Source organism: Esox lucius, chromosome 9, assembly GCF_011004845.1.
Source record: "Esox lucius isolate fEsoLuc1 chromosome 9, fEsoLuc1.pri, whole genome shotgun sequence".
Lineage (NCBI taxonomy): Eukaryota > Metazoa > Chordata > Actinopteri > Esociformes > Esocidae > Esox > Esox lucius.
In genome coordinates this window covers 14,827,588-14,855,125 of record NC_047577.1, presented here as the reverse complement: position 1 = coordinate 14,855,125, position 27,538 = coordinate 14,827,588, and the positions used below count along the sequence as shown (strand labels likewise).

Sequence of the window (27,538 nt, the reverse complement as noted above, 5' to 3'; positions counted from 1 at the left end):
TGGAGGGCGGTACAAGAGAATTGTCCCCAGTTGCATGTGCTATATTCCCCCACTTAGATACAAATGCTGCAAAAGGTAGGAATATCAGACACAAACGTGCCTCAGCCCCGGGCATCATTGACTAATCCCCGTACGAACATGTACAAATCTGTTTCAGCCATGTAGGTCGAGATACGGTGTATATCAGTTTCTTCATTCCCCCGAGGGAGGTGTTTTCATGACTTCTCTACCTTATACGGTCAAAGTCCAGCAAGCGAGAGAGAGAGGTGTGGTCCATTGTTGTTTTTGTACCGTGGTGTAAAATTTCTTTTACAAACCTGCTATTACCACACCCCCCTCTCCTCTCCTCACTCTGGCATCAAACATGAACAGAGTCGAAGGGCTGGCGTGTTGCAACGTTCCGCACCACTGAGAGGGGTGAGAGAAAGTCCCCAGCCACCACTGACAGACACCTGCGCACACGGTTTAGGTAAACAATACTTAAACCACGGCCCAAACAATTATGAAAAGACAATGTGATGCCGCACAATTGAACGTTTTCTGTTAAATCGCAGGGGGAGAGCAGCCATGCGGTTAGATTACCTGTGGTAAAAGAGCCCCCTTGATGAAAACAAAACAGTCAAACTCGTCTCGATTCTACTGTGTAGGAGTGAACTGGTCTTTATCATACAGTGACTCACCTCACACTACTCTGTGTTGTCACTTCACTCTTAAAAACCTGTTAGTTGATGGTGAGCAACACGGTGTGATGTTACATTCCTTACTATGTGATCCGCTTTACGACAACATGGTGACAAAAAGCAGGTTAGAAAGTGCCACGGGTGTTTGGTGCGCACATGTCCCTGCAGCCTAGGTTCAATTCCCGCCCTCTTCTATTTCTACACCCTCTTCCCTTGGTCTTTCTACTTCCTCTCTATCAAAAAAAGCACAAAGACATCTTCACAAACAAGTATAATATATTACTTTAAATGTCAGTGGAGGCAACACGACATAGAGTTCATAAGGCCAACACACAGCACACTGTGACACCTGCAAGACAATATGCTTTTTTTTTTGTGCAAAACTTTCAAAATCTTCTGTATATTGGGGAAGTCGTGATGTGGCTGACTGCGGGAAAGTGAACGACCGCGGGACTGCAGACGCAGCAACCGGAGACGTATATCTGAAGCTGGGGCAGAAAGTGGCGGGATTCCACAGGATGGATGATGCGAATCCACTTCCGGACATGTCTCTGCACATCCCCTGCTGCAGTTTAGAGAGAGAGAGGGAGGCGAGGCCCCCCGCAGACCAGTGATTCACTGAGGCAATGCTGTGAGTTTTTCGTCACTTTACAGTTCATATGAAGAGGTCTCCCTCGTGTGGACATTATGAGATATTACAGGTTCAGTACAGCAGGTTACTGGAGATATCCTCTCCTCTATCTGTTGTTAGAGAGCAGAAATGCTAACGTTGGTAATTATAATTTATATTTTTATTATTCAGAATGCATTGTAACATTTCTTGAAAGCATTACATCCCATACATCTCGTTAAGTCTCAGTCAATGCAAATAAAAACCAACATCCCCTTTCAAATCAAAGGAATTCGTCTAGAGATTAATCAGTGCAAAATCGCTAAAGCCAAGCTAATAGGAAAAAAAGCATTACAGTTCGTTATAATTATCAGAATTCTCCATTTAGATATATTATTCATTTCTTTCAGTGTTAAAAAAAGCTATTTAAAAAAGTCTGTGATTAAACAAAACAAATAAATAAAAAACAAAATTGGCAAAAACCCATTCCGTGCATGTTTGAACGGATTTGGGAAAGACCACTCTGACAGAATCCTTGAGTTCTGCAACAGAAGCATCATTGACATACGAAGTATTTCTCAAATACATATTTACGAGTATTAACACATGTATGTACGTGTCTGTGTGTATATATATATATAAAATATATATCCACGCACACACAAACAACTTACATCATCAAGTCATGTTAAATCTAACAGAGGCCCCAATTACTGACTTCAAACAGTTTATGACAATTTTAGAGGTTAAGGGGTTCATAGGACCCCATGCAAGCATTAGGGCAATGGGGAGAGGAAGGTATTTTCTATACTAAAAGGTCCTTTGGCAAAGTCTTTCCATTTCCTCCCCACAGATGTTTTAACTCAGGTTAAAAAGGCATTGTTTTTCTTTGCTTAGAACACAAAGCATCGTAGCGATCACAGCGGAGACCATTCAGAGGTACGCACTCACCCAGAACGTCCTCGTTTCACTTTATGCATTTTATTACAATACGTCCATATGTCTAGCTGCTCTTTGTGCGCATTAGAAGTTTTACACTCCTGTCCATTCAACATCATTACCACTACAACTGGTACAAATCACTCCATGACATAACCACGCACGCACGCAAACACACAGACTCTTCCATTCACGTAATAACTATCAGTGCCATTTTCTTATTCTGTGACTCAACATGAATGGGGCATTTGGGAAATTTTTGATTCTCCCTGAATGTCTGTCTTATAAGTGGTTGTTAGTTCTCAAACATTCTCTTTAAAAAAAAAATTGTTATTTCCATTATGTATTCTACATAATGCGTTTTTAGTCGTGTCACTGACAGTATTTCACACTCCCAAACAAAAAAAAGAAAGAAGGTTATAATCTTATTTTTGGAGGAGAGGCAAAAATTTAGCAGAGGCAGCGCACCACTGCTAACTGAATACAGGTGAAACACTGGAGCGAAGCACTGGCGCTGAGAACCTAAAGCGACTAGGTGTTTGATTAACTTTAACCAATAATGAAGGAGTGCAATTTGAGGACTTCCTTTAGTCAACCACAAAATATTATACTCTTAGCAGGCAGGGAAGAGGGGTGTTTGGAGGGGGTGGATGGAGGTACAGTGAAGGGTGGATGTGGTGTGAGAGAGTAAAGGGTTGAGGTGGGGGGAGTCCATCTTCAATTTGGCGATGGTCCAGTCTGTTGAGTACCCAGTCTAAGGTCAAGTGGTTGAAATCAAAGGCTTGGCTTAGCAAAAGGCCTTCTCTTGTTTCTCAAAGTAGGTGGACCCAGAGTCTGTTTTCCGCTCTGCATGAATCCTCCTCCTCCTGCTGTCAGCAGTCAAAGACCTCCTCGCTCTGTGTTTTCCTCCTCTGGCGGACTGACTTCTCCTCGTCCTAGGAACAACACACAGTGTAAGCCACCTTAAAAGGAGAATGTGCGTGTGTCTCTGTGTGTGAGTATTTAAAAAAAACGTACCACCTGGAAGACCCCGTTTTGGCCCCACTCTCCGGGGGACTGGTCATCGAGATCCTGTTCCCCCTCGTCGTCTTCTTCATCTTCCTCCTCCTCCTCTCTGACCGTGTCCATTCCATCCTCCTCATACTCTGTCAGGCAGTCAGACTCATCTCCCGCTGATGCACGCAGTCAGGCAGACAGGCAGGCAGGCAGACGGACACATTAATATCCAGGTAGATTCCTATTGTAGACTAGCTAAAATCTACATAAATATACAGATTCTGCGTTTTTCTTAAATAATTTATTTCAATCACTGTAAGACAGAAAAATGTGGGACAGAAAACTCTCACAACAAATTGGGAAACTAGGAAAGAGGCAAAACAGAGTTAAAATACTCAATTCCCTAATGCCCTGAGACCTTGGAAGTAGACAACAGAGCAACCCTGGTGGCTGATCTAGACTATCTGGTTGAGCAAGTGGGGGGTTAAAAAATAGATAAGCATGGGATGTGGTTTGGAAGACGCATACCTCGACATCGACTGTCCAGAGTACACTGGGGGTCCCTGCTATGACGCAGGGCCTTAATCACAAACTTGGGGGAATAAACGGGGCCAAAGTAAAGTAGCCTCTTACCCTCGGCAGCACCAGGCTCAACATAGGTCTGGACAGGCTCGATTCGTGACACGATCTCAGCCAGGTCAGTGAAGTCTGCCCCTGGACACGTGCAGCTCTAAACAACACCGACACAGGAACGTTATAACGGCATTACAGGCAGGGCCAGCCCTAGGCATAATTTTGCCTAGGGCCCTGAAAAGTCTAGGGCCGGCACTGGTTACAGATAACGGAAATGTGCAACTCACGTCCGTCTTGGCCTTGCTGTCATTGTAGTCGGCTGAGCGGTGGTCCTTGAGCATATTGTCGATGATGTCACCCCTGGCCCAGCCGGTGAAGAGCAGCTTGCCGTGCTGGTAGCCCACATCCTGTCACATTTAGGACATGTCAGCCCGGCCGAACAGGACTACGTGGTACAGTAACCAGGCCAGGATGTTCGGATTTGCTTTTGCGTTGCTGGATTTTACGGTGTTTAATACTGTGGTTTTCAGACTAGCAACATGTTTATAGAAATCCAGCTTGGATTCAAGGGGCCCAGTTGAATTTGCCATTACAAAAAGGGACCCCAGTCCATAATAGTTTCAGAACCGCTGATTTATTGTGTGTATGGTGGTTCTATAAAATGTGCACCTCTCAAACAGAATTGCCTATACCGGCCATGTACATTTACAGATACCCGGAATTGAAATTGGCGCAAAGGTCCTGCTAGTGGAAAACCTAGAAACAAGTTGTCAAAATCTAGTTTAAACGTCATAATCCGAAAGCCTTTTTAAACGTCAACAGCCCGCCTGGGAGGAGGGCTAAACGTGGGAAGAGAGGACTTGAGGTACGGCGTAAAACTCACGTAGATCTCGTCAAACTTGCCGAAGTCCATGGTCTTGAAGCGGTCGATGGGCGGTCGGATGTACTCGCAGTAGGCACTGTTCTTCACCACCTCCAGCTGTCGGACGCACGACACGTAGGCCAGCCGCGACTGAATCTCCGCCATGTCCGGAACCTGGAGGCCGTTCGGGAGGAGGGGGCGTGTGAGGGAAAACCAGACTCTACGCGTGTTAGAATGAGCGTGTGTTCGCGCAAATCGCAGACGACCTGCGCCCGCGCTCGTCATACCTTCACTTTCTCCGCCCATGGGTTGATCCGTTTCCACAGCAACCACCAGCCGGACAGGCAGTCGCCGTAGTTACAGAGATCCGTCTCGTCCTGGCTGCCCACATCGATGGCGATGACGGTCTTGGCGCCCATGTTTCTCGCTATGTCCGCTGTTTTGCGACACAGACACGCACGCACGTACGCACGTTGACACACATATGGATGGATGTTCATGAGCCGGCAGTGGGGACAAAGCAATTGTGGTTATTGTCGTTTTAATGGCCCAGGTTCAATGTGGACAGCACCAGACAGACAGACAGACACCGCAAATGGCTGCTCATCCATGAGACTACCTCTCCTCACACGCTTTAACGCAATAACACCACATTTGTGATACTGCCCGTGCGGGATTGTGGGTAGCATTTAAGCCTCATCTTTAACGCCTTTTCAACACGGACCTACAGAGTCGCAGGGCCGGTTCTAGGCACAAGCAACAGCAGGGCCGGTTCTAAGCAGGGCCAATTCTAGGCATAAGCGGCATAGGTGGTCATTTAGGGCCCCCAACTGCTAGGGGCAGGGACCCCAAATAAAATGTTGCTTAGGGCCTCCAAAAAGCTACAGCCGGCACTGCACGTTAGTTTGTAATAATTGACCGTGCAGCTTTGGGTGTATGTGTGTGTAATGTGCGGCCCAACCCACCATTGAGTGTTCCACCAGTACACAATGTTGACCCAACATGTGTCAGGCAAACAAGCCACAGTTTCTTCTGATTTCCACAGACTATTATTAAATCCAAATATTACAGGGGGTTAATTGAGAATTTGACACGTAGGTTGTCATTGCTTGAGCCTCATAGACACGGGTTCCAACACTGTAGTTCTAGTGCTCACTCTTAATCAAAGTAATCAGACATTAATTCACTTCGTAGACTTAAAACAATTAGGCCAGCGACCGTAAACCCAATTGAGATTCTCTGTGAAACATTCTTTCCTGCACAGTGTAATGAGAAAAATACTATGACAGTGTAGTCTGGTTCAATCTAGTTTTTCTATATTGCTTGATAAAGGGTATGTTTGAAGGTTTATTGTGCAGGAAAGAAAAAAAGATTTGTCCACAAATTTCAGGTAGTTTTGTTCCAGTTGAGATGCAATAGGGAGTATATCCATCCCTTGAGCAGATAAAAGCCAGGTTGGGCTTCCATCTGATTAACACCCAGATGCTGTGTGTTGTATTCCAAATAGGCACAGAGCAGACAGCTGTCTGGTAGCTCACTGATTTTAAAACATATTTGAATCTTCAATTGTCCGATGAAATAGAAAATAAATGAAGAACTAGATATCATATTTTGATTCCAATTACGATTAGATTTGGATCGAATTCAGTTGCTGAAAAACCAGACAGCCACAGCCCATCCCTTTGGGCCAACCAGACAGTGGGTAGCCTTGTGGACGGACACACAGCACCGTTAAACCCACTGTTGATTTAGTGCCGCTGTTTTAACTGGCGCACGGTGGTGCTGGTGCACTGGGAACTCCTCTCCTCCCGTCTGAGCTGCAGAGGTGCCTGAACACGTCACCAAAGCAGACGTCAAGGCACATTTTCAAATGCTTAACGATTCGTGCTGCTCAGATGGGGGAAGCGTTCCAGCGATTGGGCTTGGAATTTCCCCAGCCCGCTACCATCAGCGAGACCCACCGGCGCACACCCAGACCGGTACTTACCCAAGGTCCGTCTCCAAGAGCCGTTAAAACCCAGCTAACCTCCCCCCCACCCCGGCTCTCCGGGTTCTCCTTCTCTTCTACTTGCCTGGCAGGTTGTTGATGTAGCCCCCGTCCATAAGCAAGTTGCCGTCTTTGGGGTCGCAGAGGGGTGGCAGGTACCCCGAGAGGGTCATGCTCGCCCTCACATAGCGCCACAGTGAGCCTGCGAGCCACACCGGGGGGGTGGGGTGGGGGAGTGGGGAGGGGGGGGGGGGGGATAACATCTCAATAACGGCGCCGTAACGTTCTTAGGTTAGTTGTGCGTTTTCCCTGGCAGAGCGCATCATCAAACCCCGGGTCGGAGCCCCGCTCGTTGGACCCGGCGAACGGCGAGGGGTTAGTCGCGGGGCGGGAACACGCTAACGCCCCCAAACGGCTTTCACCTCGTACTTAGACCTGTGTGACCATGTCTGAGGCCTAGGCACAAGGGTGGCTTTTTCAGGATAGCAAGGGTCCGTTTGTCCTCCAGAATCGACACCGGACCAACAACCGTCTGTTCCTCTCGAGTTGAAATATGATGTAGCTCATCAAGCAGAGGTGAAACTAATTGACTGTATAACCATTAATAACATTAACAACTGCTTAACAGGACTTGGTGATGACATATGAAAGGTGAAATTCCACCCCAAATGCCAATATCACCCAGCATATTACCCGGCCTGGCCAATATCACCCAGCATATTACCCGGCCCAGCCAATATCACCCAGCATATTACCCGGCCCAGCCAATATCACCCAGCATATTACCCGGCCCAGCCTTCCAATGTCTGACTCTCGACCAAGAAGCAGTGGCGGTTGTTAGTCTAGTGATGTTATTTGGAGATCTTTTATCAGACGCTAGTGAACATGTTAGGGGCACCCAGCCCGCCCTGCCCGGCCTTGTGGTCCTTCCTTACCCCTCCAGACCAGCAGAGGGCAGGGTAGGGCTGGGCGCTGCATGGATTGGAAGGAGGAGCCCCACGGGAAAAAAAGGGGGCCACTGTGTGTGGTGTTTTTTTTTTTACGGGGCATATGAGACTGACCCAAGGAGACCCAAGGAATATTGATTCAAACGATTCCAGTTGTGTCTAAAATGTATAATTTATTGTCGGGTGGCGGAAGAATTCTAGCGCAGAGTCAGTGAACAGATTACTTCCAGAGACGTGCTGCGGTGACGAACACAATGTCACCGTTTCCAGCCTACAATTCATTTCCGGGGCCTGAATCGAGGCTATTTCACTGAGAGTGATGAAACCTTTTCATTATGTGGGCGTCAGTATAGGATCCAGAACACTTTTCGTGCCTCGCCATAAAAAGCTAAGGGAAAACAGGAAGAGTCAACAACACTGTCATCGATATATATTTCAGAGTAAATATATTGATGCATAACAGTACATGCATATACATGGAGGCAGGCAAGCAAAGCCAGGGTGAAGAGGTGACGGGGGCGGGGCTTATCATGTCCTGTGCATTTCAGTTCTTGACATAAGCCGTTTACAGCCACTCATAGGACACCATTACCCTTGACGGGCCTGATCGGTATGCTGACATGGGAAGACACAATGAACGACCTGACGAATGGACACATCCAGACGCAACACCAAAAACGAAAAGGCCTATATCCTCATCTCCAATCTCAATCCAGATACCCAACCAAACAAATTAGCCTCGCACACTGAGGAGACAGAGATGCAACAACCTAACAGCATGGTCCTACGCTGGCAAATAGGTGGCTGAAGCCCCGAGCATAAAGATTCAGAAAGTGGCAAAAACTAAAAGCAGCGTGCGCCGCCTGGTAGGGCTTGGGGGGGGGGGGGGGGGGGCATGTGCGCTACCGGAGGAATAAGCGGGCGTGACAGTGTGCTCCCTGTGGCGCGGGACATCAGCTGACGTGCGGGGGAACTTAAGAGGTGGAGCAGGAGTAGCGCGGAGAACCGGAAAAATAAAAACAGGGTAGGAGACGGGACACTGGAAGCAGGACCATCATGCTGGACTCTGTCCGACCCGTGGATATACACCTGCATGAGCAAAGCCCCACAAACCAGTCCGAGGGCAGAGGAGGAGGTGGCTTACTGACACTGGGAGGAGCCAATTTGTAACAGTTGCGAGTGAGTGTGAGCGTATGAACTTTAGGGGGGGGGGGGGGAGGGGGGTTGACGGAGGGTGGCGGCGGGTGTAGGAGAGCACGACGCTGCACCCCCTCCACCCACCCACCCACCCACCGAAATATACACTAGATTAGTGGGACCTTCCTTCCAAACCATGGGTTCCCAACGTCCGACTGATCGAGTGGGGTTAAGGTGAGACGGAACGTGGGAGGAAGGGACGGTCCTTTCAGGGAGCTCAGGGTAGAAGCCGCCCGCCTAACCTCAGATCTGGGATCAGGTGACTTATCCCCAATCCTATTGTTTATCATCATCATCATCGGGTGGGTGGAAATATCATCTGGTCCTGTATCAGTGGTTAGGCCGAGGCGACTTCTACGGCTCCTTTTAGGGAAGAGGTGAAACGGGGTCAGGGTTTTGAACTTTGAACTCTGACCTGGGACATTGTTAACATAGCAACCATCCACAAGCAGGTGGCCATCCTTGGGGTCGCAGAGGGGAGGTAAATAGGGGGTGTAGGACGCGCTCGCTCTAACATAGCGCCACAGTGAGCCTGTCAGAATGGAAGATGGAGAGGTAGAGGGGACATCAAACATGGATAGAAAGGCCCACATTAGAGAGACAGAGCGAGAGACTGAGAGTGAGAGAGAGCGTGAGAGAGAGACAAGACAGAATGAATGAGAAAAAAAGATAGAAAAGACGACAAGGAGAAAAACAAAAGGAGAGAGATACGAGCAGTTTTGCCATTCAGTTCCCGTATTTTCTTATTAAATATCGAGTGCCTTCCGAAAGTATTAAGAAACCTTAAATATCTCCAGGTCTTGTTGCATTATAGATTTGTGAATAATATGACCAATCAAGTTCCATTTTTAATGTCATGGCAAAGGGTCTGAATACATATGTATATGAGATGTTTTACAGTAGATTTTCAATACATTGAAATATCTAAAAATGTGTTTCTTTTGGTATTGCGCTTCGATTGATGTCAAAATAGACATTAAATCAATTATAAATGAATTCTATAACACAACAATGTGGATAAATTGAAAGGTCCGAATACCTCCCGAAGTCTCTGTTTTAACAGAAATCCAGGCTCAATCAATGGTTTGATTCAGGTGATTCAGGAAATCCTCCAAATGGGACTTCTAAAACTACCTGAGAACTTTGAAAAGTTGTATTTGGTAAACCTAGGAGCTGGACCAAGCTTGTGATAGGACAGTTGAGATAGAGAAAGACAAATGAGAGCGAGAGAGAAGGAAAAGAGAGAGCAAGGAAAAGAGCTAGGAAAAGCAAAGAGCAAGAGACAGAGGGGTGATAGAGTCACAACATGGCCGAAAAGAGCTCCACAAAACAGTCTGAAAAACTCCCCCAAAAAGCCATCAGCCTGAAAGCCTTAGTGAAAGATACTCTGGTGAATTAAACGTTTCTGGAAAACAATGAATAGGCAAATTCTACTATAAAACTTAGACAACTTTCAATACCGTCACAGCAATAATATTTCAATTTCAAACTAGTTAATGGATGGAATTAATTGACTTTCATAAAAAAAAAAAAATATTCTAAAGCATAGGATTCCTTCACCCATGTAGGCATACTCTTTTATAAGTCATCAGACATCTACATATTCATATTTTTTCTAAGTGGAAGAATTAGAATTAGCTTGGTTAGATTGACGGCAGCCTACAACAAACCAGAGATATAGATCTACAGTGCACTGACATTCACAGAGAGAGTGGTTGAGATAAAGGGTGACAGAGGAAGGCCAGTGAGGTGGAGAAAGATCAAAAATGAAAAGAGAAAAACGGATCTACAAGCCGGGCAATGTTAGCTAGCGCACGATACCAGGGAGCTCTAAACCTGACGACCGTGACCATGCTTTCCAAGCGGTCACCTTGAAATCAAACAGGCGTAGGGGAACATAACATTTCCAAATACTCAATCGACGCTCAAAGGATCTAATGCCTTTGAAAGTTTTTAGAGCCGGGGGTGTTGCGTAAGCCAAAAGTGCAACCGCAAACTCTTTGCGTTACAAAGACACCAATAGTGCAATTTCCTCTGTTGAAACTGACCAATAACTCCAGGCGGTAGACACTGACAACTGATCTCTGGACAGTATGTGTATGTCTAGGTTCTGGGGGAAAGTTTCCCATTGGAACAGGTCTAGGATCAACTGCCCCTCTCTCAAAGGTGAACCATTAGATGGAGAAATGCATAGACCTGACCGAAGATCAGCACCTAGGGCAACTTCCCCATACTCCTGCATCAGGCCTCCAGTAGAGTTTTAGAGCAGTACGAAAGAAAAGCACATGGGGGGGGGGGTACTGGAAGGAAGAGATGGAGGGAGTGGCGTTATGGTGCAGAATGGTAAAGCAAGGGAACAGTGTTCTGGATCCTAGTTTTTGAGGGGACAGTGGTGGAAGACTAGGTACACTGCACTTTGCCTACAGAATTCTAGCCTGTTCCCAGATCAGTCTGACAATGACCACAAGATGGCACAAACAGGGCTGGGAGCAGGTTAACTGAAGGCCTATACAGCAGATGGTGCTAGTGTGTTCCTGTTTAGGCCGTAAGGACAAGTCACTATGGCATGGTTTGTTTAGTGTTGTTTGAAGACATGTTTTTGGCATAAGACCAGTCAGGAATGGATGCCCTAGGGTGTTGGCAAAGAGAAAACACAAAACTAGAAAGACAGACAGAAAAAAAGCTGGGAGTGATAGAATGCTAGGGATGAGTGATATGGGGGTACAAGGCTGTGTCCACAGGAAGTGACATCACACCAGGACGTTACCAGAGCTGGAAGGTGCAATGTGACTAGAGACAGTAAGGCAGAAAGTACAGTAAAGCTTTTCTCTTGCAATTAGTTCACACACTCCAAGGTGAGACAAGCATCCAAGGGATATCAGGGGGTCACACCACATCATTGTGCCTTCACAAATCCAGCATCAACTGAGGACTCTAAATCTAAATGTACTCATGTGGCTTACAGGCCTAGTCAATGCATAAGAAAATGTGGGAGCTAACGTACTGAACTTCAGTCAAAACGCATCTTCTCTAACAGACTAGTAGCCATTACTGGTGATAATGAATTCACCAGGAAGTCGGTCAGTACTGGACTTGGTGGCACTCAACCCAAGGAGGTGAGGAAGGTTCTTACTCCCGGCATCTAGGACTACTCTAGCTACAGTTAGTGGCGGTGCATTTCTCAAAACAGTCATACATGAAAAACTTACACAAGAAAGACACACACATACATTAACTGGTGTCAGTCAATCAGTCAAGGCAGAAGGAAAACGAGACTGTGCTCCAGTTCAAAAATGGTTTGACATCCTCTTACCATTGTCCTATGAAAGCATGCATGATTGATTTAGGGTAGGCACACGCTTTCATACATCACTGACAGGCTGTCCCAATCCAACCATTTACATAAAAAACCTGAATCAATCATCAAGGACTGTCTTATGCTTAGAGTTACACCTCGCTGTTCTCTCGGTCTCTTATCTGGTCTGCACCTCTCAAGAATCTGTTCACTAGAAAGAAGTTCTACAATTAACGGCTAGGATTATAATCTCTGGCCGGCCCGTGCTCAGATTATAATATCTAAACTATGAAGACCATCATGTTGAACTGCTTTAGGAATTAACAATCAGGCCTACTACACAGGTTAATATTCTGTCACTGCGGGCAGTACCCGAGTGAGTGGACTGAGTTAAAGTGTTAAATGTGGAGACTATGTCCAAACGACTGAAACAAATACCCCATCTAACCTGTGTGTGTGAGGTACACCTATCTGACCACTCCAAACTGATCTTAACAGGCTAGAAAAGATCTTAGAATAATATACAGGACGTCTGTAAAATCTAGCCATCCATTTCCAAACAGAGGAGAGGGGAAAGATGAAGCGGAGGAGTGAGGGGGGGGGGGGGCCCCGCGGTCAGATGCCTGTCACTCACCGTTTTGGTGCACGCGCATGGCGGACGCTGTGATGTCAGTGGTCACGTTGAAATAGGGAAGCCAGAGGTCCTGGGAGATTTATGTAGAACACATTAGATAGGAATGGTAATAAGGAACATTCAGTTTGATTTATACGGGATATTACAGACTAATACCAAGTGGAATAAGATGTCACGCCAGCTCTATTCGGTCACACTGTCTCTCGAGATTTATCAAAGCGTTTGACTAGTGAAGTTTATGAGCACACAGTTCTAACGTGACTGACAGTGTGACCCATCACCTCAGCTTGCTTGTCCTGGAACACTTTGGAGATGCTGGTGTTGAAGGCGGCGCCGGTGAACATCGACGTGATTGGGTAGGTCAGGTCGAGGATGGTTTTGAACACGGAGTTCATCGCCTGTCAACAGAGACGCAGACCGGGTCATGTTTCCTCTACTCGGAGAAGACAACGGGAGGAATGAAACGCGGCGCGGCGGTTCGGAGACGGCTGGGCGCTACCTTGGACCATTCGCGGGCCCTCTGCTTAGTGCGCACGGCACTCCTCTCCTCGGCGTACAGCGCCCCAATGAACGACCCGATGGACGTCCCGCCCACAATGTCGATGGGAATCCCCGCCTCCTCCATGGCCTTGATCACGCCCACGTGGGAGCAGCCTCTGTATAGGTAACAGAGACAGCCAATCAGAGTAGGGTCAAGGTATAGGTCCAATAGCCTCGAGAATGTCATGTATGTGAGGACGTTTGGTACAAAATGTTTTAAATTAGATTGCACAAAATGTAAAATTTTTATAAATTTTTATTTTATTAAACTGTTGTTTTACACGAAAATGAATGAGTTTGAAGAGGCGAATTGCCCCATGAGTCCACTGACCTCGCGCCCCCTCCTCCCAGCACCAAAGCGATACTGTTCCCAGTCAGAACCCGGGCCAGCCGAGAGAAATCGCTGTGTCGGTCTGCCGTCTTCTCAAACACCTTCTCATAAACCTCCCTCTGCTCGTGCACACACAAACACACACCCCCGACAGACAGACAAACACACAAAATAACTGCAGCAGACCTGTTTGTTGTGAGCTCCTTTTACGCTATAGCCCTTAAAGTCTTCCGTGCGTTTAGAAATGTCCAACCGGTTGGACATCAAACATGTTTCCAAGAGTTGCCTGGACCTACGCTGGAGCACTGTAACTGGTTGGTCCAGTGGTCAAACAAGAGCCCAATATTTTCCCGAGCGCATCATCAAACCGGTTTTCATAACAATCCTTATGCTCCTGATAATAATTAACTAATTCATTAAATAACTGAACAAGGAAGAAACGGACCCGTCCGGGCGTCTTTCAGGGGAGCCGTACCAGTTTTGACGGGCCTCGTCGGGAGAACACTCGACGGGGGCAGCGGAGGTGCAGGTGTCCGGAGCACCAGCTCCTCATGTTCAGCCACTCCACCGTCCGGCAGGGCCCGGAGCCGTCCTCCTTATGGAGCAGCACCAGCTGCTTCAGGGCCCGCACGGCCGTGTTCTCCAGCATCTGCTCCAGCTTGGAAGGAAGAGGGCGAGCCGGTCGGTGACGGGACCAGATACCGGGTGGTCGCGGACGACTTGATCTTAGACCGAATAAGCGCGACGGACACGCCTGCCCCACTTCACACACGTACCTGTCCCAGAGCGGGCTCCTGGTCCCCCAGGCCCACGATGAGGATGCAGTCGGCCTGGCGGATGCAGCGCTGGGTCCAGGGGGTCATGCTGCTGTCCGTCTGGTACAGAACGATCCTGTTGATGTCCTCCTGCTGGGCCAGCCAGCCTGACAGCCGGTACTCGTGGATACTGCCAGGGGGTAGAACAAGGATGGCGGGTCGGGAATATCGTGAGGACAGGTCGGGAATATCGTGAGGACAGGTCGGGAATATCGTGAGGACAGGTCGGGAACATTGGGTGGAACGCGGGGGTGAGAAGAAGACCGGAGAGGTGGGAAACACTGGGACTTCCAGAGAATGTGAGGGAAGCAGAAGAATGAATCAAAACCGACCTGTCCAGCGCGGAGGCACCCAGTCGCTCCCTGATGATGTCACTGGTCAGCAGCAGCGTAGGTCCTGCGCGGAAGATAAAAACGAAGCGTCAGCTGATCTACTAACACGGTGGCCATTAGCCGGCCGTCGTTGTAGCCGGGTCGGACTGACAGTCGCTAGACTGGGCTCTTTTTAGAGGACGGGGCATATACCTGAAATTCAACACTAATGTTGTCTCTGTAACCGGGTGTCTCTGTAAAGCACTTGGTGACAAACTGCTGTTGTAAAAAGGGCTTTATAAATACATTTGATTGATTGATGTACCTATGGCACTTAGGGCGTGGCTGAGCTCCAGGTTGAACGCGTTCATTGGCACCTCGTCACAGACGGGCAGCACGGCCACGGTAGAAAGGTTGCTGGCCGGGTTGGTGACGTCCGGGCTGGATGCCACGGTGGAGAGGCCGAGGGCCGAACCTGGACGGGGACGGATAAGGGGGGTTGGAGAGGCTGGTCTACGGACGCGTCGCGGCCTCGGCTTCTGCATCCCGCACGCTCACCTGAGAATGGTCCTCGGGCTTGTTGCAGGTTCCCCAGGATCTTCTGTCCTAACAGGTGGATCAACCTGGTCACCACCTGGGGGTACCTCCTCTTGATGTTGTTGAGGGTTCCCTCCGGGAGCTTGACAAGCTCGGTGTCTCGGACCGCGTGGACCGTAGTGGCCCTGGGCTGTCTGGTGAGAGCCTCCACCTGGACGGGACACGAGGGGTTACCAATACACCCTGAAAGAACTCAATCATCACCGACTTGGACCGTTTTTGGAAGATTTTTAACTACACCGGATGACAAATCAGAAAGAAAACATCTCAGATGGACCAAATTCCTATTTGAAATTAAGATGAAATAGCCATTAAATTAGCTTAAAGACTAAACAGAATGTAATTCTCGATTGACCTCTATTCATAAAGTACAAGAAGAAGAATATACTGTATGTAGATAGCCACAAATATACATGATCCAAAATGTCTTAAAAAGCACCTGCAATACAATATGAAGAAAAGTACATCACATACGCTTTAAATTATGTGAGCTTTACTGCTGTCTTCAAAACTAGTAGAAACACTAGTTGTATAAATCAGCCATCCTTGAGGTCTCCCCTGTACTCTCATACTAGAAATGAGAAGTTCTTACCACTCCTATGAGGTCCCCACGACCGTACTCTCCTACTAGTTCCTTCTTTCCATTGGCCTTCCGTATGACCGAACGGAGACGTCCATTCAGAACAATGTAGGTGCAGTCCGACTGGTCGTCCTGCCTGGATACGGGACCGCCACAGCAAACCATTTGGCTTCGGTCAAAACCCCAACCAACAAACAACTTCAAGGAATGCCGAAATCAAACTGCAGTGAGAAAGGCTTGGGGTACTGTACCGGTAGAGCGCTCTTCCGGCCTCCACAGCCATCCAATCTATGGCGAAGTCCATCTGCCTGACGAATGGGGACATGCGTATGGCGACGGTGTGGGCGGCGCTCAGCACCACGCTTGGCTGCTCACGCATGATCCTGCAGATGCCACAGGGACAGTGTGAGTAGCAATGCCACGATGAAACGTCGCAGGGGACTGAGAAATCAGGAGAAACGTTGAGCCACCGTCGCATCCAATATGACAGACAGTTGTGACACACACACACACACACGTTTGTACACCTACCCTCATGGGGACCAGAAAATTGAAATTGGATGCTCCCTTGCCCTAAACTTAACCCTAACCTCAATAAAGTAACTTTATGCCTAAACTTGACCTAGATGTAATGCCTAACCTTAAAGAAATCCCAATTCTAACTATAAAATCAATTGTAAGTTTGACCCTAAACCGGAAATTGACTTTTGCCTCATGGGGACCATGATTCGTTCAGTAAGACCACACACACACACACACACACACACACACACACACACACACACACACACACACACACACACACACACACACACACACACACACACACACACACACACACACACACACACACACACACACACACACACACACACACACACACACACACACACACACACACACACACACACACACACACACACACACACACACACACACACACACACACACACACACACACACACACACTTCTACCAACTCCATATGTACGCAGTCCTGAACCCTAGTAAAGCAGAACTATTTGTTTCCGTCTTTGTGAAAGGCATATTGAGAACTTCCTGGATCTGTACCCTTGTCTCTACTTGGAACTCACTCATAGAAGTCGGACTTGGAGATCTTGAGGAAGGTGCAGTCTCGATTGGCCTTGATGGTGAAGATCAGCGGTTCCCCGGTCAGCACGGCCAGCTGGCCCACCATCTCCCCCGGCTGGGTCACAAACAGGCACACCGCCTCCTGCTTGTCGATCATCCGCTGGTACACATGGAGACAGCCGGCCAGGACGAAGTGTAGACTCACGTCCTGGGGGGGTGGGTGAGGGCGGAGGACGAAGAGTCATGTTTAGGCTTTGTGTTCGGGAATGCTTTCGGTTGTAAAGTTTCGAGACATAAACGCGAGGAGGAGAAAAGGATGACGCCAAAGGACGGAGGGAGGGGGAAGAGGACTGCTATGGAAGTGTGACAGAGAATGGCTGACGGAGACGTTCCTTCTCTCATAGGAGGAGTAGTTACCTGGTCTCCTTGTCTGGCCAGGACAGTTCCGGCCTTGGCATGATGCAGGGTCACTCTACCATTCAGCAGAGCAGGGTCCTGGGAAAAACAGACACAGTGCAAGAGCAGAGATAGACAGAAAGTGGGCTTGAAGGAGGAAGGGAATGATGTAACGTTCTCGGTGGTGAAACAACGTCTGAGTTCTTGCTGCGAACCACAATGGTCAATGGTTGGAGGAAGACAGAATGTCAAAGTTGAACATTGCAGAATGTTCCGGACATTTGGGCGCCAACTACAACTCCAGGACTTGTTGATAGAGAGCCAATGAGGCCCAAAGCGCTGGGTTTTTGTCAAGTGAGGAACATTTGATTTCGTAATCGGGTGGTAACTGACCGCTGTTCCAACTTTGAAATGTCTCGTCACGACACGGTTCATTACCTCAAAAGGGCAAAATAACTTGGTGACAGTTTTTAAATAAATAATATTCTGGCAAATACCAGACACACGTCTACCAAAGTCACAGTCCTGTTCAGCAGATGGTGGTGAAATGGTACATAGGAGGACTGACCTCGATCTTCATGAGTTTCAGGATCTCCTTCTGGGCCTCTTCGAACAGGGCCGCACTGGGACGCCCGGGGACGGATCCGGGTCCGGGGGAGAACTGGTTGTCTAGACCCCCCTCCTCCTCCGGGTACAGGTAGACCCCAGACGGTACCTCGTCTACGGTCACCCTCCTCTCGCGCTGGTCCTGAGGCTGAACGCGTGGAGGACGGGCTCATTAACAGGACACTCAACACAAGACCTCATGCTTTAGTCACTGGCTGATAGATTCCACGGTTTCACCATGTAAACACTGTCCGATTCAAGCAGACTGTTTGCACTTGAAACCTCTTAGTTTCATTTCAAGAGCTGGAGCACAGAGCCAAAGCAACTAAAATGGTGTCCGAATCCTTATGGAGTGCCCAGTGTGTGTGTGTGTGTGTGTGTGTGTGTGTGTGTGTGTGTGTGTGTGTGTTTGTGTGTACCCACTCGTGTGAAGGTGGGAGGTGTGTTGCCGTCCTCTGCCGATACAGATATGCGGCCCCTCTCGTAGGCCATGTCGAAATCCGAGCGCAGGTTCTTCTGCATGCCTGTACAGAAACAGACCCACACAGAGACGTAATGCGAAATGTCAACCGTCACACGCCTGGCCAGTGACAGGGCGTATGCAGAGGTCAAATGTCACTGGTCAACTCAGATTACCATAAACAGGCAGTAAACAAGACTGGGACAAGACCACGCCAAGGGCATTGAGGAAGCGTACGCAGACGGACGGAAGGAGAACTGGACCGGTACTCACCGGCGATGTCTACCGGCATGGAGATGGTTCTGCTGAGGGGCGATTGGTGCGCGGCTCCATCCTTCCCAGCGTCTCCGGCCTGCGCTTCCTTCACGGCTGCCTCGCGGTCCTCTGCGGGGACGGTCAGGCTGCTGAAGCGCTTGCCGTGGCGCTGAGGGCTGGTGCGGGGCACGGGGTGGGGGGACAGGGGCGGCAGGCGAAGGGGCTGCATCTCCTGGAGGGATGGGTCGGATCAAATTGGGATAATCACCGGGTCGGCGTTGACAAGAGAAGTTAGCTTTAGCATGACCGGGTTCAGGGGTCAGTTATCTTGTATTAGCATTAGCATCAGATGACTTGATCACAATGAGAAAAGCACGTCGAACGTGGCGTCAGCTAGCGAAGTAGCGTTTGTCGTCGATGGAGTAACAGAGCGTTGACGGTGTTGTGGGGAAGTGGACTCACATGGCTGAAGAGCTCGTTGGTGAGCCCGAGATAATTGTGCAGAGCCAGCACTGTTACTCTCTGGAGACGAACCATGATGATCTGAAGGACACAACAGAGACACGCAAAGGCCCCATGAACACCAAGAGGAAAAACACACGCACTTATTTACAATCCCATGTTGCCAAATCCCCTAGCCTAACCACAAAACATCCCTTTTATAAGTGAGCACAGGCGTCCAGATTTTTGCCAGATTTTCCACTGATTACCATTTTGTGACAACATCATACCTGTACTACCCGCACCAGACTCTCTGGGTACTTTTCGAAGATTGAGTGGAAGGCCTCGACAGGTAGACGAAGTACAGTGGACACCTCTGCCGCCCTTGCCGACACGGTCCTGTATGGCTTTTGGTGTCCCTGAAAAACATTAGCGAGATTAGTTAAATTCGGTAGACTTAATAGAGCTTCCTATCCTCGGTAGACACAATAAGGGACGTTTGTCTTCAGGGTCTTCCATGTCTAAATATAGCAGTTACATCCTAGTTAGGTTTACATGAAACACTCTTTCAATCATGCCCTGTAGGTGACTGAAAACAATCCAGCTGTTCAAAGTTTCTGGTGATGTGACACGTGTAAAGCTGTTAAAATTCCCATGTTACACTCACTTCATCAAAAGCAAGTTTCTAGAGGCAGAGACCCATCAACGTGAACAACCAAATCTGATACTTTAAAATTACTTTTTTCCAAGGCTAATATAGGAGGTACATGCTAACGAAACTCTTGTACCAACAATATACTCTTCTCTCTGAAGGGCAAAATATGAAAGATGTAGTTAGAATGCATTCTTATTTGAATAATGGCCCACCAAAATTGAGCACATTAGCCAAAACGTCATGCTGTGTTGTTGTGCTACACGATATAGCGTGCAACCTTTCCCTCAGAAAATTTACCTTTCATGCTACTAAATGGGCTGCCAAATCCAGGACTTTAAGCTACGTTTAAATGACTGTAAATCAATACTACTTTCACCTATGACTTCACACTCTATTGTGAAACACTTAGAGCAATGTGTTCGAAGGACTCAGGCGTCAACCCTAAGGCATGACAACAGGACCTGACCCATCAAGCTTGGCGATTCGTGGAGTGTCGAATGCGGGACAGGAAGTGGACGAGGGCTTACAGTGATGACGTCAAGGATGCTGAGGAGGCTGTGGACGCTGTCTCCAGGGAATACCTCCTTCACGACGCCATCCTTGCCGTTCTACGTAACCATAAAATGGTTACAACACACCACACACACGAGATTACATTATTAGCAATGCAAAAGCGAACTAACATGTACATGTTAGGCCAAGAATCGGTATCTCGTTCACAAACTTGCCCTAACAATGTGTTTCCTTTGTGTAGTTTTAGTCCTGTGACTTTTCCTCCACAACATGGATAATCAGGTAATCCGAGTCAAAGACTAATAAGCTGTAATCACTCTTTAATGACCTGTTAGAGATTTCATTATTAGAGGACTGCATGGAACAGCCTGTAAGCACCTTATGAAGTCCTGTTCACCCACTGGGATGGGTGGGAGCTAATTAGCATACTGTAGAAGGCGCATTTGTTTGATTTAAATGTTTGATTTATTTAAAATATGTTTTTATTAAATCACATTTATTTATAAAGCCCTTTTTACATCAGCAATTGAACCTTACTGCTTTTATAAAGCACCCAGCCTGAAACCCCAAAAGGCAAGCAACAACAGGTTTCATTCACAGTGGTTAGGAAAAAGGCTTTATTGACATGAGACACAGGCTGGCACACAGAGGTGCACGCACGCACGCACGCACGCGCGCGCCCACTTACCATTCCAGTAAGGCACAGTTCTAGTTTTCCATCCTGCACTACATATATGCTGCTGTCAGGCTGCCCTGGTCGGAAGACGTACTCTCCCTGTTGGAACTGCAGGAACACCATGTGTTTACAGAGCTCCAGGAACAGAGGCTTCTCAAAGTGGCCCAGCACCCTGGAGGGGGAAATGGAGAGATGACTACAGACTCACTCAGAGTACACAATACAGACAGGCCCACAGACTCATGCGCACAGAGTGTCTCAGGCGCTCTCACAGAGAGAGTCTCACGAGGGAAGGTTTGTGACCGCTGCACCATAGCAGAACCTGAGACAGAGCTGCACTTCCTGACACAATGTCAAAAGTACCATTCTGACAGAAACAATCATTTCCGAAGGGATCATAAAAGGTTTTAGGGATCTTTCTGATGAGGAAAGGCTAGCTATCCTTTTGGGGGAGAGCATGGAGAGCTGTGTATGGGCGGCGTGGGGAGCTGTGTATGGGCGGCGTGGGGAGCTGTGTATGGGTATTTACTTTATCTATTGACCCCCCCCCCCCCCACACACTCACACAAAAAAGATATAAATATATAAATTAGTTGTTCAAACATTGTGATTGTACTTTGTCAATATGTACACGTGTGTCATGCCAATAAAGTGAACTGAATTGTCTCAAACACATACCGGACATTCTTAAGCATGTAGAGCACCTCAGAGGGCAGGTGGGAGTTGGCCACGTCAAACTCCGTGAGGTCAGCCTCCAGGAGGGAGGGAGGAGGCTCCTTAGCCACCAGGGTCGGCACCTCCTTCTTAAAACGCAGGATCCTGGATGGAGAGATGGCGGGAGAGAGAGGACCTCATTCAGACAAGGCTTCATTCCTGAACACACCCCTCTGTAGTCAGACGGCAAACATTGCGATTATCCTCAAACGGTTACCCACTTTTTGGCAATGTTGAGCATCTTCTGCTTCTTTTTGAGGCGTGGGCGCGAGGAGGACGCCGTGCCCACCAGGGAAGAGGTAGACTGGGACACCTGTGAGAGCGAGGGGTGAAAGGTCAACCAGGGCAAAAACACTCCAGCTCCTCCGGCACCCCCGAAACCCATCCCGCCACAGCTCCGAACCTTGCGCATGATCTTCCGACCGTAGAACATGACCTTGTCCCTCTTGCGGAAGCGATATTTGGGAGCCTCTTGGGCCTCCAGGTCTGTAAAAAATGACAATAAAAAATAAGCAAGAACAAGCAATCAGAACGAAGAAACGGCGGCGTAGCAACTAACAGCAAGTCAGCGCGAACAACGAAAACATTCAGATAAATGACAGCACTATAGCGTTGGTGGGTTAGCCTCTGGTTAAAAAAACCCCCTGAAAACTAGCATTCCTTGGTCATATCACAGGAGAATCAGGGAAGGAGAGCGGGACACGTACTTCGCAGCTGGATTCTCCGGAGCACGAAGAAGATGAGGATGGCGATGAGGATTATGGCGATGCCTGCGCCGATCACCATCCCCATCATCTACGGAAGAAAGAGACCGGAAACACAGAGAGGGACGCAGAATGGGATTAGTTTAAAGTTACCGCAGCAAGCAGAGCCTCGTATTAACCGATACCGACACGGTAGACCACTACTGACCATGCTGGTCTGTAGCTCCCCCTCCACAAACGCCTTGATGTGGTGAAAACCTTCCTGTTGGCGGAAAACGAGAAATCACAAAAGCATCCAACGATAACAGCTGCGTGAAGTAGCATGTAGAACCCAGGGAGCTTTTGTCAGAGCTTGAAAGGATCAGGGTGTAACCAGATGGTAAAGGAATTCGGGGTTGGGATTTGCCATGCACGGGGAAAGGAATGTCGTAAAATAGAGAAGGAATGATGGCATAGCACCCCCCCCCCCAGCCAATATGTGTTGTATCAAGTCAAGATGGAAGATAGAAGAGTGCCTTGATCAGTTTTATTTGGCGTTATCTGTGATGTGCAGTCTGTATTCCACACATGAGAGAGAGAGAGAGAGGGAAAGCGAAAGGGAAAGAGAGAGCAGAAGGGACTGGAGGACAGCGAAAGAGAGAGTGATGTGGTGTGTGAGAGAGAGACCGAATGACAGAGCTAGATAAAGGAATTAGAGAGAAAACTTGAGGGCATGATAGGTGGCAGACTATAGTCCTGTGGTTGGAATGAAATTCAGAAGCAGGCACTTGAAAATTGGAAATGCTGTCGTAACATCCAGTTTGCTTTGTTTAGATCAAGCACTTCACGCTGTTTGGGGAAAACTCCAACTTATAATCATTATTAGATTAATAAATAAGACAATATATCTCCTTTTATTCAACCATATCCTGACATCCTGCCAAAAGAACCTTCCCTCTTCTGTTTACTGAACAGGGCTCTAGTCCAATTATTCCTTAGCTAGTGCACTGTGTTAAATCAGGTCCCACAGGGCACTACACACAGCAGGGAATAGGAACCAATTGGGACAGAGCCTAACACCAGGCACTAGATGACTAATTGAAGGAGTGCCGATCCTAGCAGAGAGATAAGCTTGTTTACACAGAGGAGGCAATGGAAAGTGTGTGTGAGTGTGTGTTTGGGCCGGGGAGGGCTGAGGGAGCATCAGATTGTGTGTAACGACAGGGGGCATGGCCAATGGGCGTTTAGTACGCTGGCTCTCAGCCAATCAGAGAGTGAGCAGGAGGTGGGGGGTGGTCAGGGCTTACGGATCAGGGGAATATAGGAGGGGGGGGGAGAGAGGACTCGGCTGCAGTACCGGACGCTGGTTTGGCTATTGTCTGACAGATGGTAGACCCCACCCGCCCACCCAAACACCCTTTGATAGCTGTGTTGTACTAGCTGCTGTGGTGACTGGGGACAGTGTAATTGCTAGATAACAACAGTGTCCACACCTCCAGAGGGGGATCTTCATGCTGTTGGCCCTCTTGTTCCGAGGTGCTCTGTCCCATTCTAACCCCGCCTCTTCACAGGGCTGGTCCATCAACAGCCTCTAAGGAGACAACACATTAAAGGCTTTAGACATGTAGGATACCATTTACATCCTGCACGCACACACACACACACACACACACACACGCACAAGTAACAAAGTGAAAGGAAGGAGACATTTTGACCAGACATAGGGAAGTGTATTACTGTAATAGAAACCAGAATTGAATGCTATTGGTCTGGTCAAGTGTGCTTAGGCACTTCAAGATGGAAATGAACTGCACAAGCACTACACAGCAGAATTCACAGGGATATGACTCATGGCACATTTATTGGGGTAAATGAAAGAATCTGAGCCGACTCAGACAAAGAATTACCATCAACACTCTTGAAACATAGATGGTTTGACAAATGCCCTATTTGTACAAGTGTGTGGTGTGTCCGTGCGTGTGCGTGTCACCGCACGGACACAATGTGCCATTGTTATCTTATGATACGCATCTGAAGAAAAATTGTTTAAGCTTATTTTCCGTTGTGAGAAAATTATAAAATGTCTGAACCCGAACAGTAACAGCTCAATCATTTTTTGTTTGGAAATCAACATTGTTTTTATGCTTAGCTTATTCATTACCTCACCAAATATAATGGACAAACACGATATTGCAGCAAATTAAGGACTAAATAGTCGCTGACCATTCCCTTCCCCCAGCTGAAACGGATGGCATCATCATCATCATCAACGACGGGTCGTCATTGGCCCAGATGGCTTGGAACTACTACCCGCCCCCACCAGCCTAACCCATATCTCGCTGAGGTCTGATCCTCTGAGAGGGTTTACTCCCCCACACCGATTTGGGCTACTTCTCCCAGGATTCAACCCAGCGCTGACCAACGCGTCTCCAGTTTGTCGTCTCCCTTACTCATCCGGTCCATCACACAACCGCTCACTTCTCACTCCCACTCCATCCATTTATAACACCATCAGACGTTCCAGCAGCCAACTCCACATCTCTCCCTCCAAACCCATTTGCTGACATAAGCGGAAGCAACCCAAGCAGAGTTTGCACACAGTGAGCACGGACCATAAAACGGGCAGCTAGCGAGCTACAGTAGCTAGCCTAGCACGCTAACTCCCACGGCAAATCAACAGACGTAGTCAGGTCAAAATCAGTGAATGTTACAGGTGTGTAAAGGCCGGGCTTCTACCGGAGTTACTCAGAGCTGCTCTTTCAGACTCATTACCAAATGCTGAAAGCTGCATCTCTGAAAGAACTACCGCTGGAAATCCCTGTGGCCGTGAAAGCCAATTTCAATGAAATGCCAAGACAGCAAGTAGTCATGACTCGACCCAGCCAGGCAGAACTTCTGGCTCTGGCCGCATCACGTGTCCTACTAGCCCATTCTCTAGAAAACATAAGCAGGCCCTGGGTGGCCGGGCGCATAATCTCCTTTTCATTTTCGCTAGACAAGTCTCTTACTGTAAGAGTTTTGTACTGGGTGGTGGATGCAGAAAGAATGTGTTTGTGAAGGACACAATATGTCGTCAATCAATGAGTCAATTAGATAAGCAATGCAGTCCTGTCCGGTTCTATTTACAGACCGACTCGTGTGTCACTCCAGTGCCACTTTGGAGAACAGTTATCGCAGGCTAGGTTTACAGTGTCGTTATTACTGGCTATGTTTACTTGTGCCCACTAATCCGTATTGCAGTCATTAAACTGGGGCGATATGGCCAAATGTGTAGTTTCTCAGTTCTATGTCTTATGGACTTAATGTTTCAAGAGTAGCGCATGACCCCAGGATGGAAACCTATTAATTCAAAGTGCTTTTACTGGCATTTCCCCATTGTAATTATTTCATAATAACAATGATACGACTGCTCAACTGAACTAGGACACTGAAGTAGTTCAATGTGTTTTAGTTTATGTATTAAATACTTAAGAAGGTCTCGTTAACCTCCATAGCAGTATACTTTTAAAGACAATGTATCTCCCAGTCCTGAATTACACTGTACTAGATAGGCCTAGGATAACTACTCAGAAAGGTTTATTACACAGCAACAAGATCACTGTTACAGCAGAAGATCTCCGGCAGAAGCACAAACCAGGCCTGTCCGTCTCTTCCAGCCTCCTGTAACGCCTACTGGCTATTCCAATTGTCCTCTAGAAACAATACAGCCTGTGTTAGTGTCCCTGGGCATGAATCGCTTTCAGGCTAGCGAGCTTGTGGCCTCTCTTACTCTCTGTATTTCTCTAACAACATCCACAATATGGCAACTGGGGACACCCTGTCTGTCAGAAACCGAAGATGGGACAAACTAATATCTGGACTATTTCGCATGGTACACTGCATTTTCTTGGTTTTAGTTAAAACATTTTTGATGCAGACGTAAAAATGGCATCTTCGCGAGGGCATGCCGGTTCAGAAATACGGATATCACTTGAACAATGCAACTCCCTTGTACAAGCCCACTTAGAAAATGAACTTGACATGCCACGTGCATGACAACTATGGAAATAACATCTCATAGCTTAATCTTTCCGATCTAAAGCTCACTGACGTCATGATTTCACCTGGTCAATGTCCAGCTGATTTGATCGCAGTGCTATACATTAAACACAGTTTGAACCATGTGGACACAATGTATAATGTTTTTAAATCTATATGTTAGAACCTTACAGTATAGGCTTTTTTTTTTTATCCCAGCCCAGAAGTAATTCAATATATTTTCGTGATATGTCAGCTCGTGAATCGTGCCTTGTTTAACTCTGAATAGCAAAACAGAGTGGCAATAGATTAGACAGCTAGCTTCTATGTGAAAATAGTCATCCACAATTCCCACTTCTGTTGTGTGGTGTTACCTTACTGGCACTCATCAATCATCTACTGTAGTCAAGAATTTGTCAACAGAGCTGGACCGCTATGGTCTTCTCCGATGTCCATTTGACAGTATAGAGAGGATTGTATTTGGGCCCCAACTCGTTACTTTGAATGGAATGTAGCCACTAGCCAGACGCTTTTGAGTTACGACATGAGCAAAACGTGGATGTGCTTCCGCGCAGCGAATCAACACCAGCTAATATCGGGTGAACCCACAGCCAGTCACAACCTGAGCAGTAACGAGAACACCTTGATAGCTACAGCAGTTCGTCTAGTATTAGCTAGCATGATGATGACCCAAGATGCCAACAGTCACAAAAAACCTCTAGCTCGTTGTTTACGATGGGACCAGCCAGCCGTAGCAAACAAATACAGTTGCATTCACATTCGAATTCAGGCATTCTGACACCAAATGGTCTCGGGCATAAAAGACAACAAAATATGATAAAAGAAAATATGCCGTATTTTGACCTCCGCAGGGACAGCGCATATTGACATGTTCAGCACAGCACGAACGCAATCAGGATATTTGTGACACAGTACCACAAAGACACGTAGATACACATCTGAACGTACCTAACTAGACATACCTATCACGAGGAACGTTATCATATAGATCGACACACAAACTGAATAAAACAATAATACGATAACCTTACTTGAACTGCGTGTTTCTCGTCAATCTTTACTGTCAAACCATACATATAGCGGAAATCATTTGTAGCATAACTCCACCTATTTTCT

At 47.6% G+C, this 27,538-nt stretch overlaps 1 protein-coding gene across 5 annotated transcripts; it reads right to left on the bottom strand.

Moving 5' to 3' along the window:
• Positions 1-1,449: 1,449 nt before the first annotated feature.
• On the bottom strand, positions 1,450-27,538 carry pnpla6 (patatin-like phospholipase domain containing 6). 5 transcript variants are annotated; one of them, XM_010873009.4, is made up of 35 exons: positions 27,454-27,538; positions 23,878-23,975; positions 22,614-22,667; positions 22,409-22,496; positions 22,105-22,187; positions 21,923-22,014; positions 21,666-21,806; positions 21,000-21,159; positions 20,326-20,406; positions 19,434-19,562; positions 19,165-19,245; positions 18,721-18,934; positions 18,411-18,511; positions 17,950-18,135; positions 17,403-17,480; positions 16,988-17,193; positions 16,146-16,277; positions 15,907-16,030; positions 15,276-15,465; positions 15,043-15,192; positions 14,739-14,802; positions 14,368-14,536; positions 14,067-14,249; positions 13,592-13,710; positions 13,220-13,376; positions 13,002-13,118; positions 12,721-12,790; positions 9,207-9,323; positions 6,733-6,849; positions 4,948-5,096; positions 4,682-4,834; positions 4,086-4,205; positions 3,859-3,955; positions 3,247-3,401; positions 1,450-3,164 (listed from the first exon to the last, which is right to left on the bottom strand). In XM_010873009.4, the coding sequence occupies exons 2-35, from the start codon at positions 23,932-23,934 to the stop codon at positions 3,102-3,104; spliced, it is 4,197 nt and encodes a 1,398-aa protein (XP_010871311.1). In that variant the 5' UTR covers positions 23,935-23,975; positions 27,454-27,538; the 3' UTR covers positions 1,450-3,101. The 5 variants fall into 5 exon arrangements, with proteins under 5 accessions (XP_010871311.1, XP_012990780.1, XP_012990781.1 ...); XM_013135326.4 differs by having other exon boundaries at positions 3,250-3,401; XM_013135327.4 differs by lacking the exon at positions 6,733-6,849.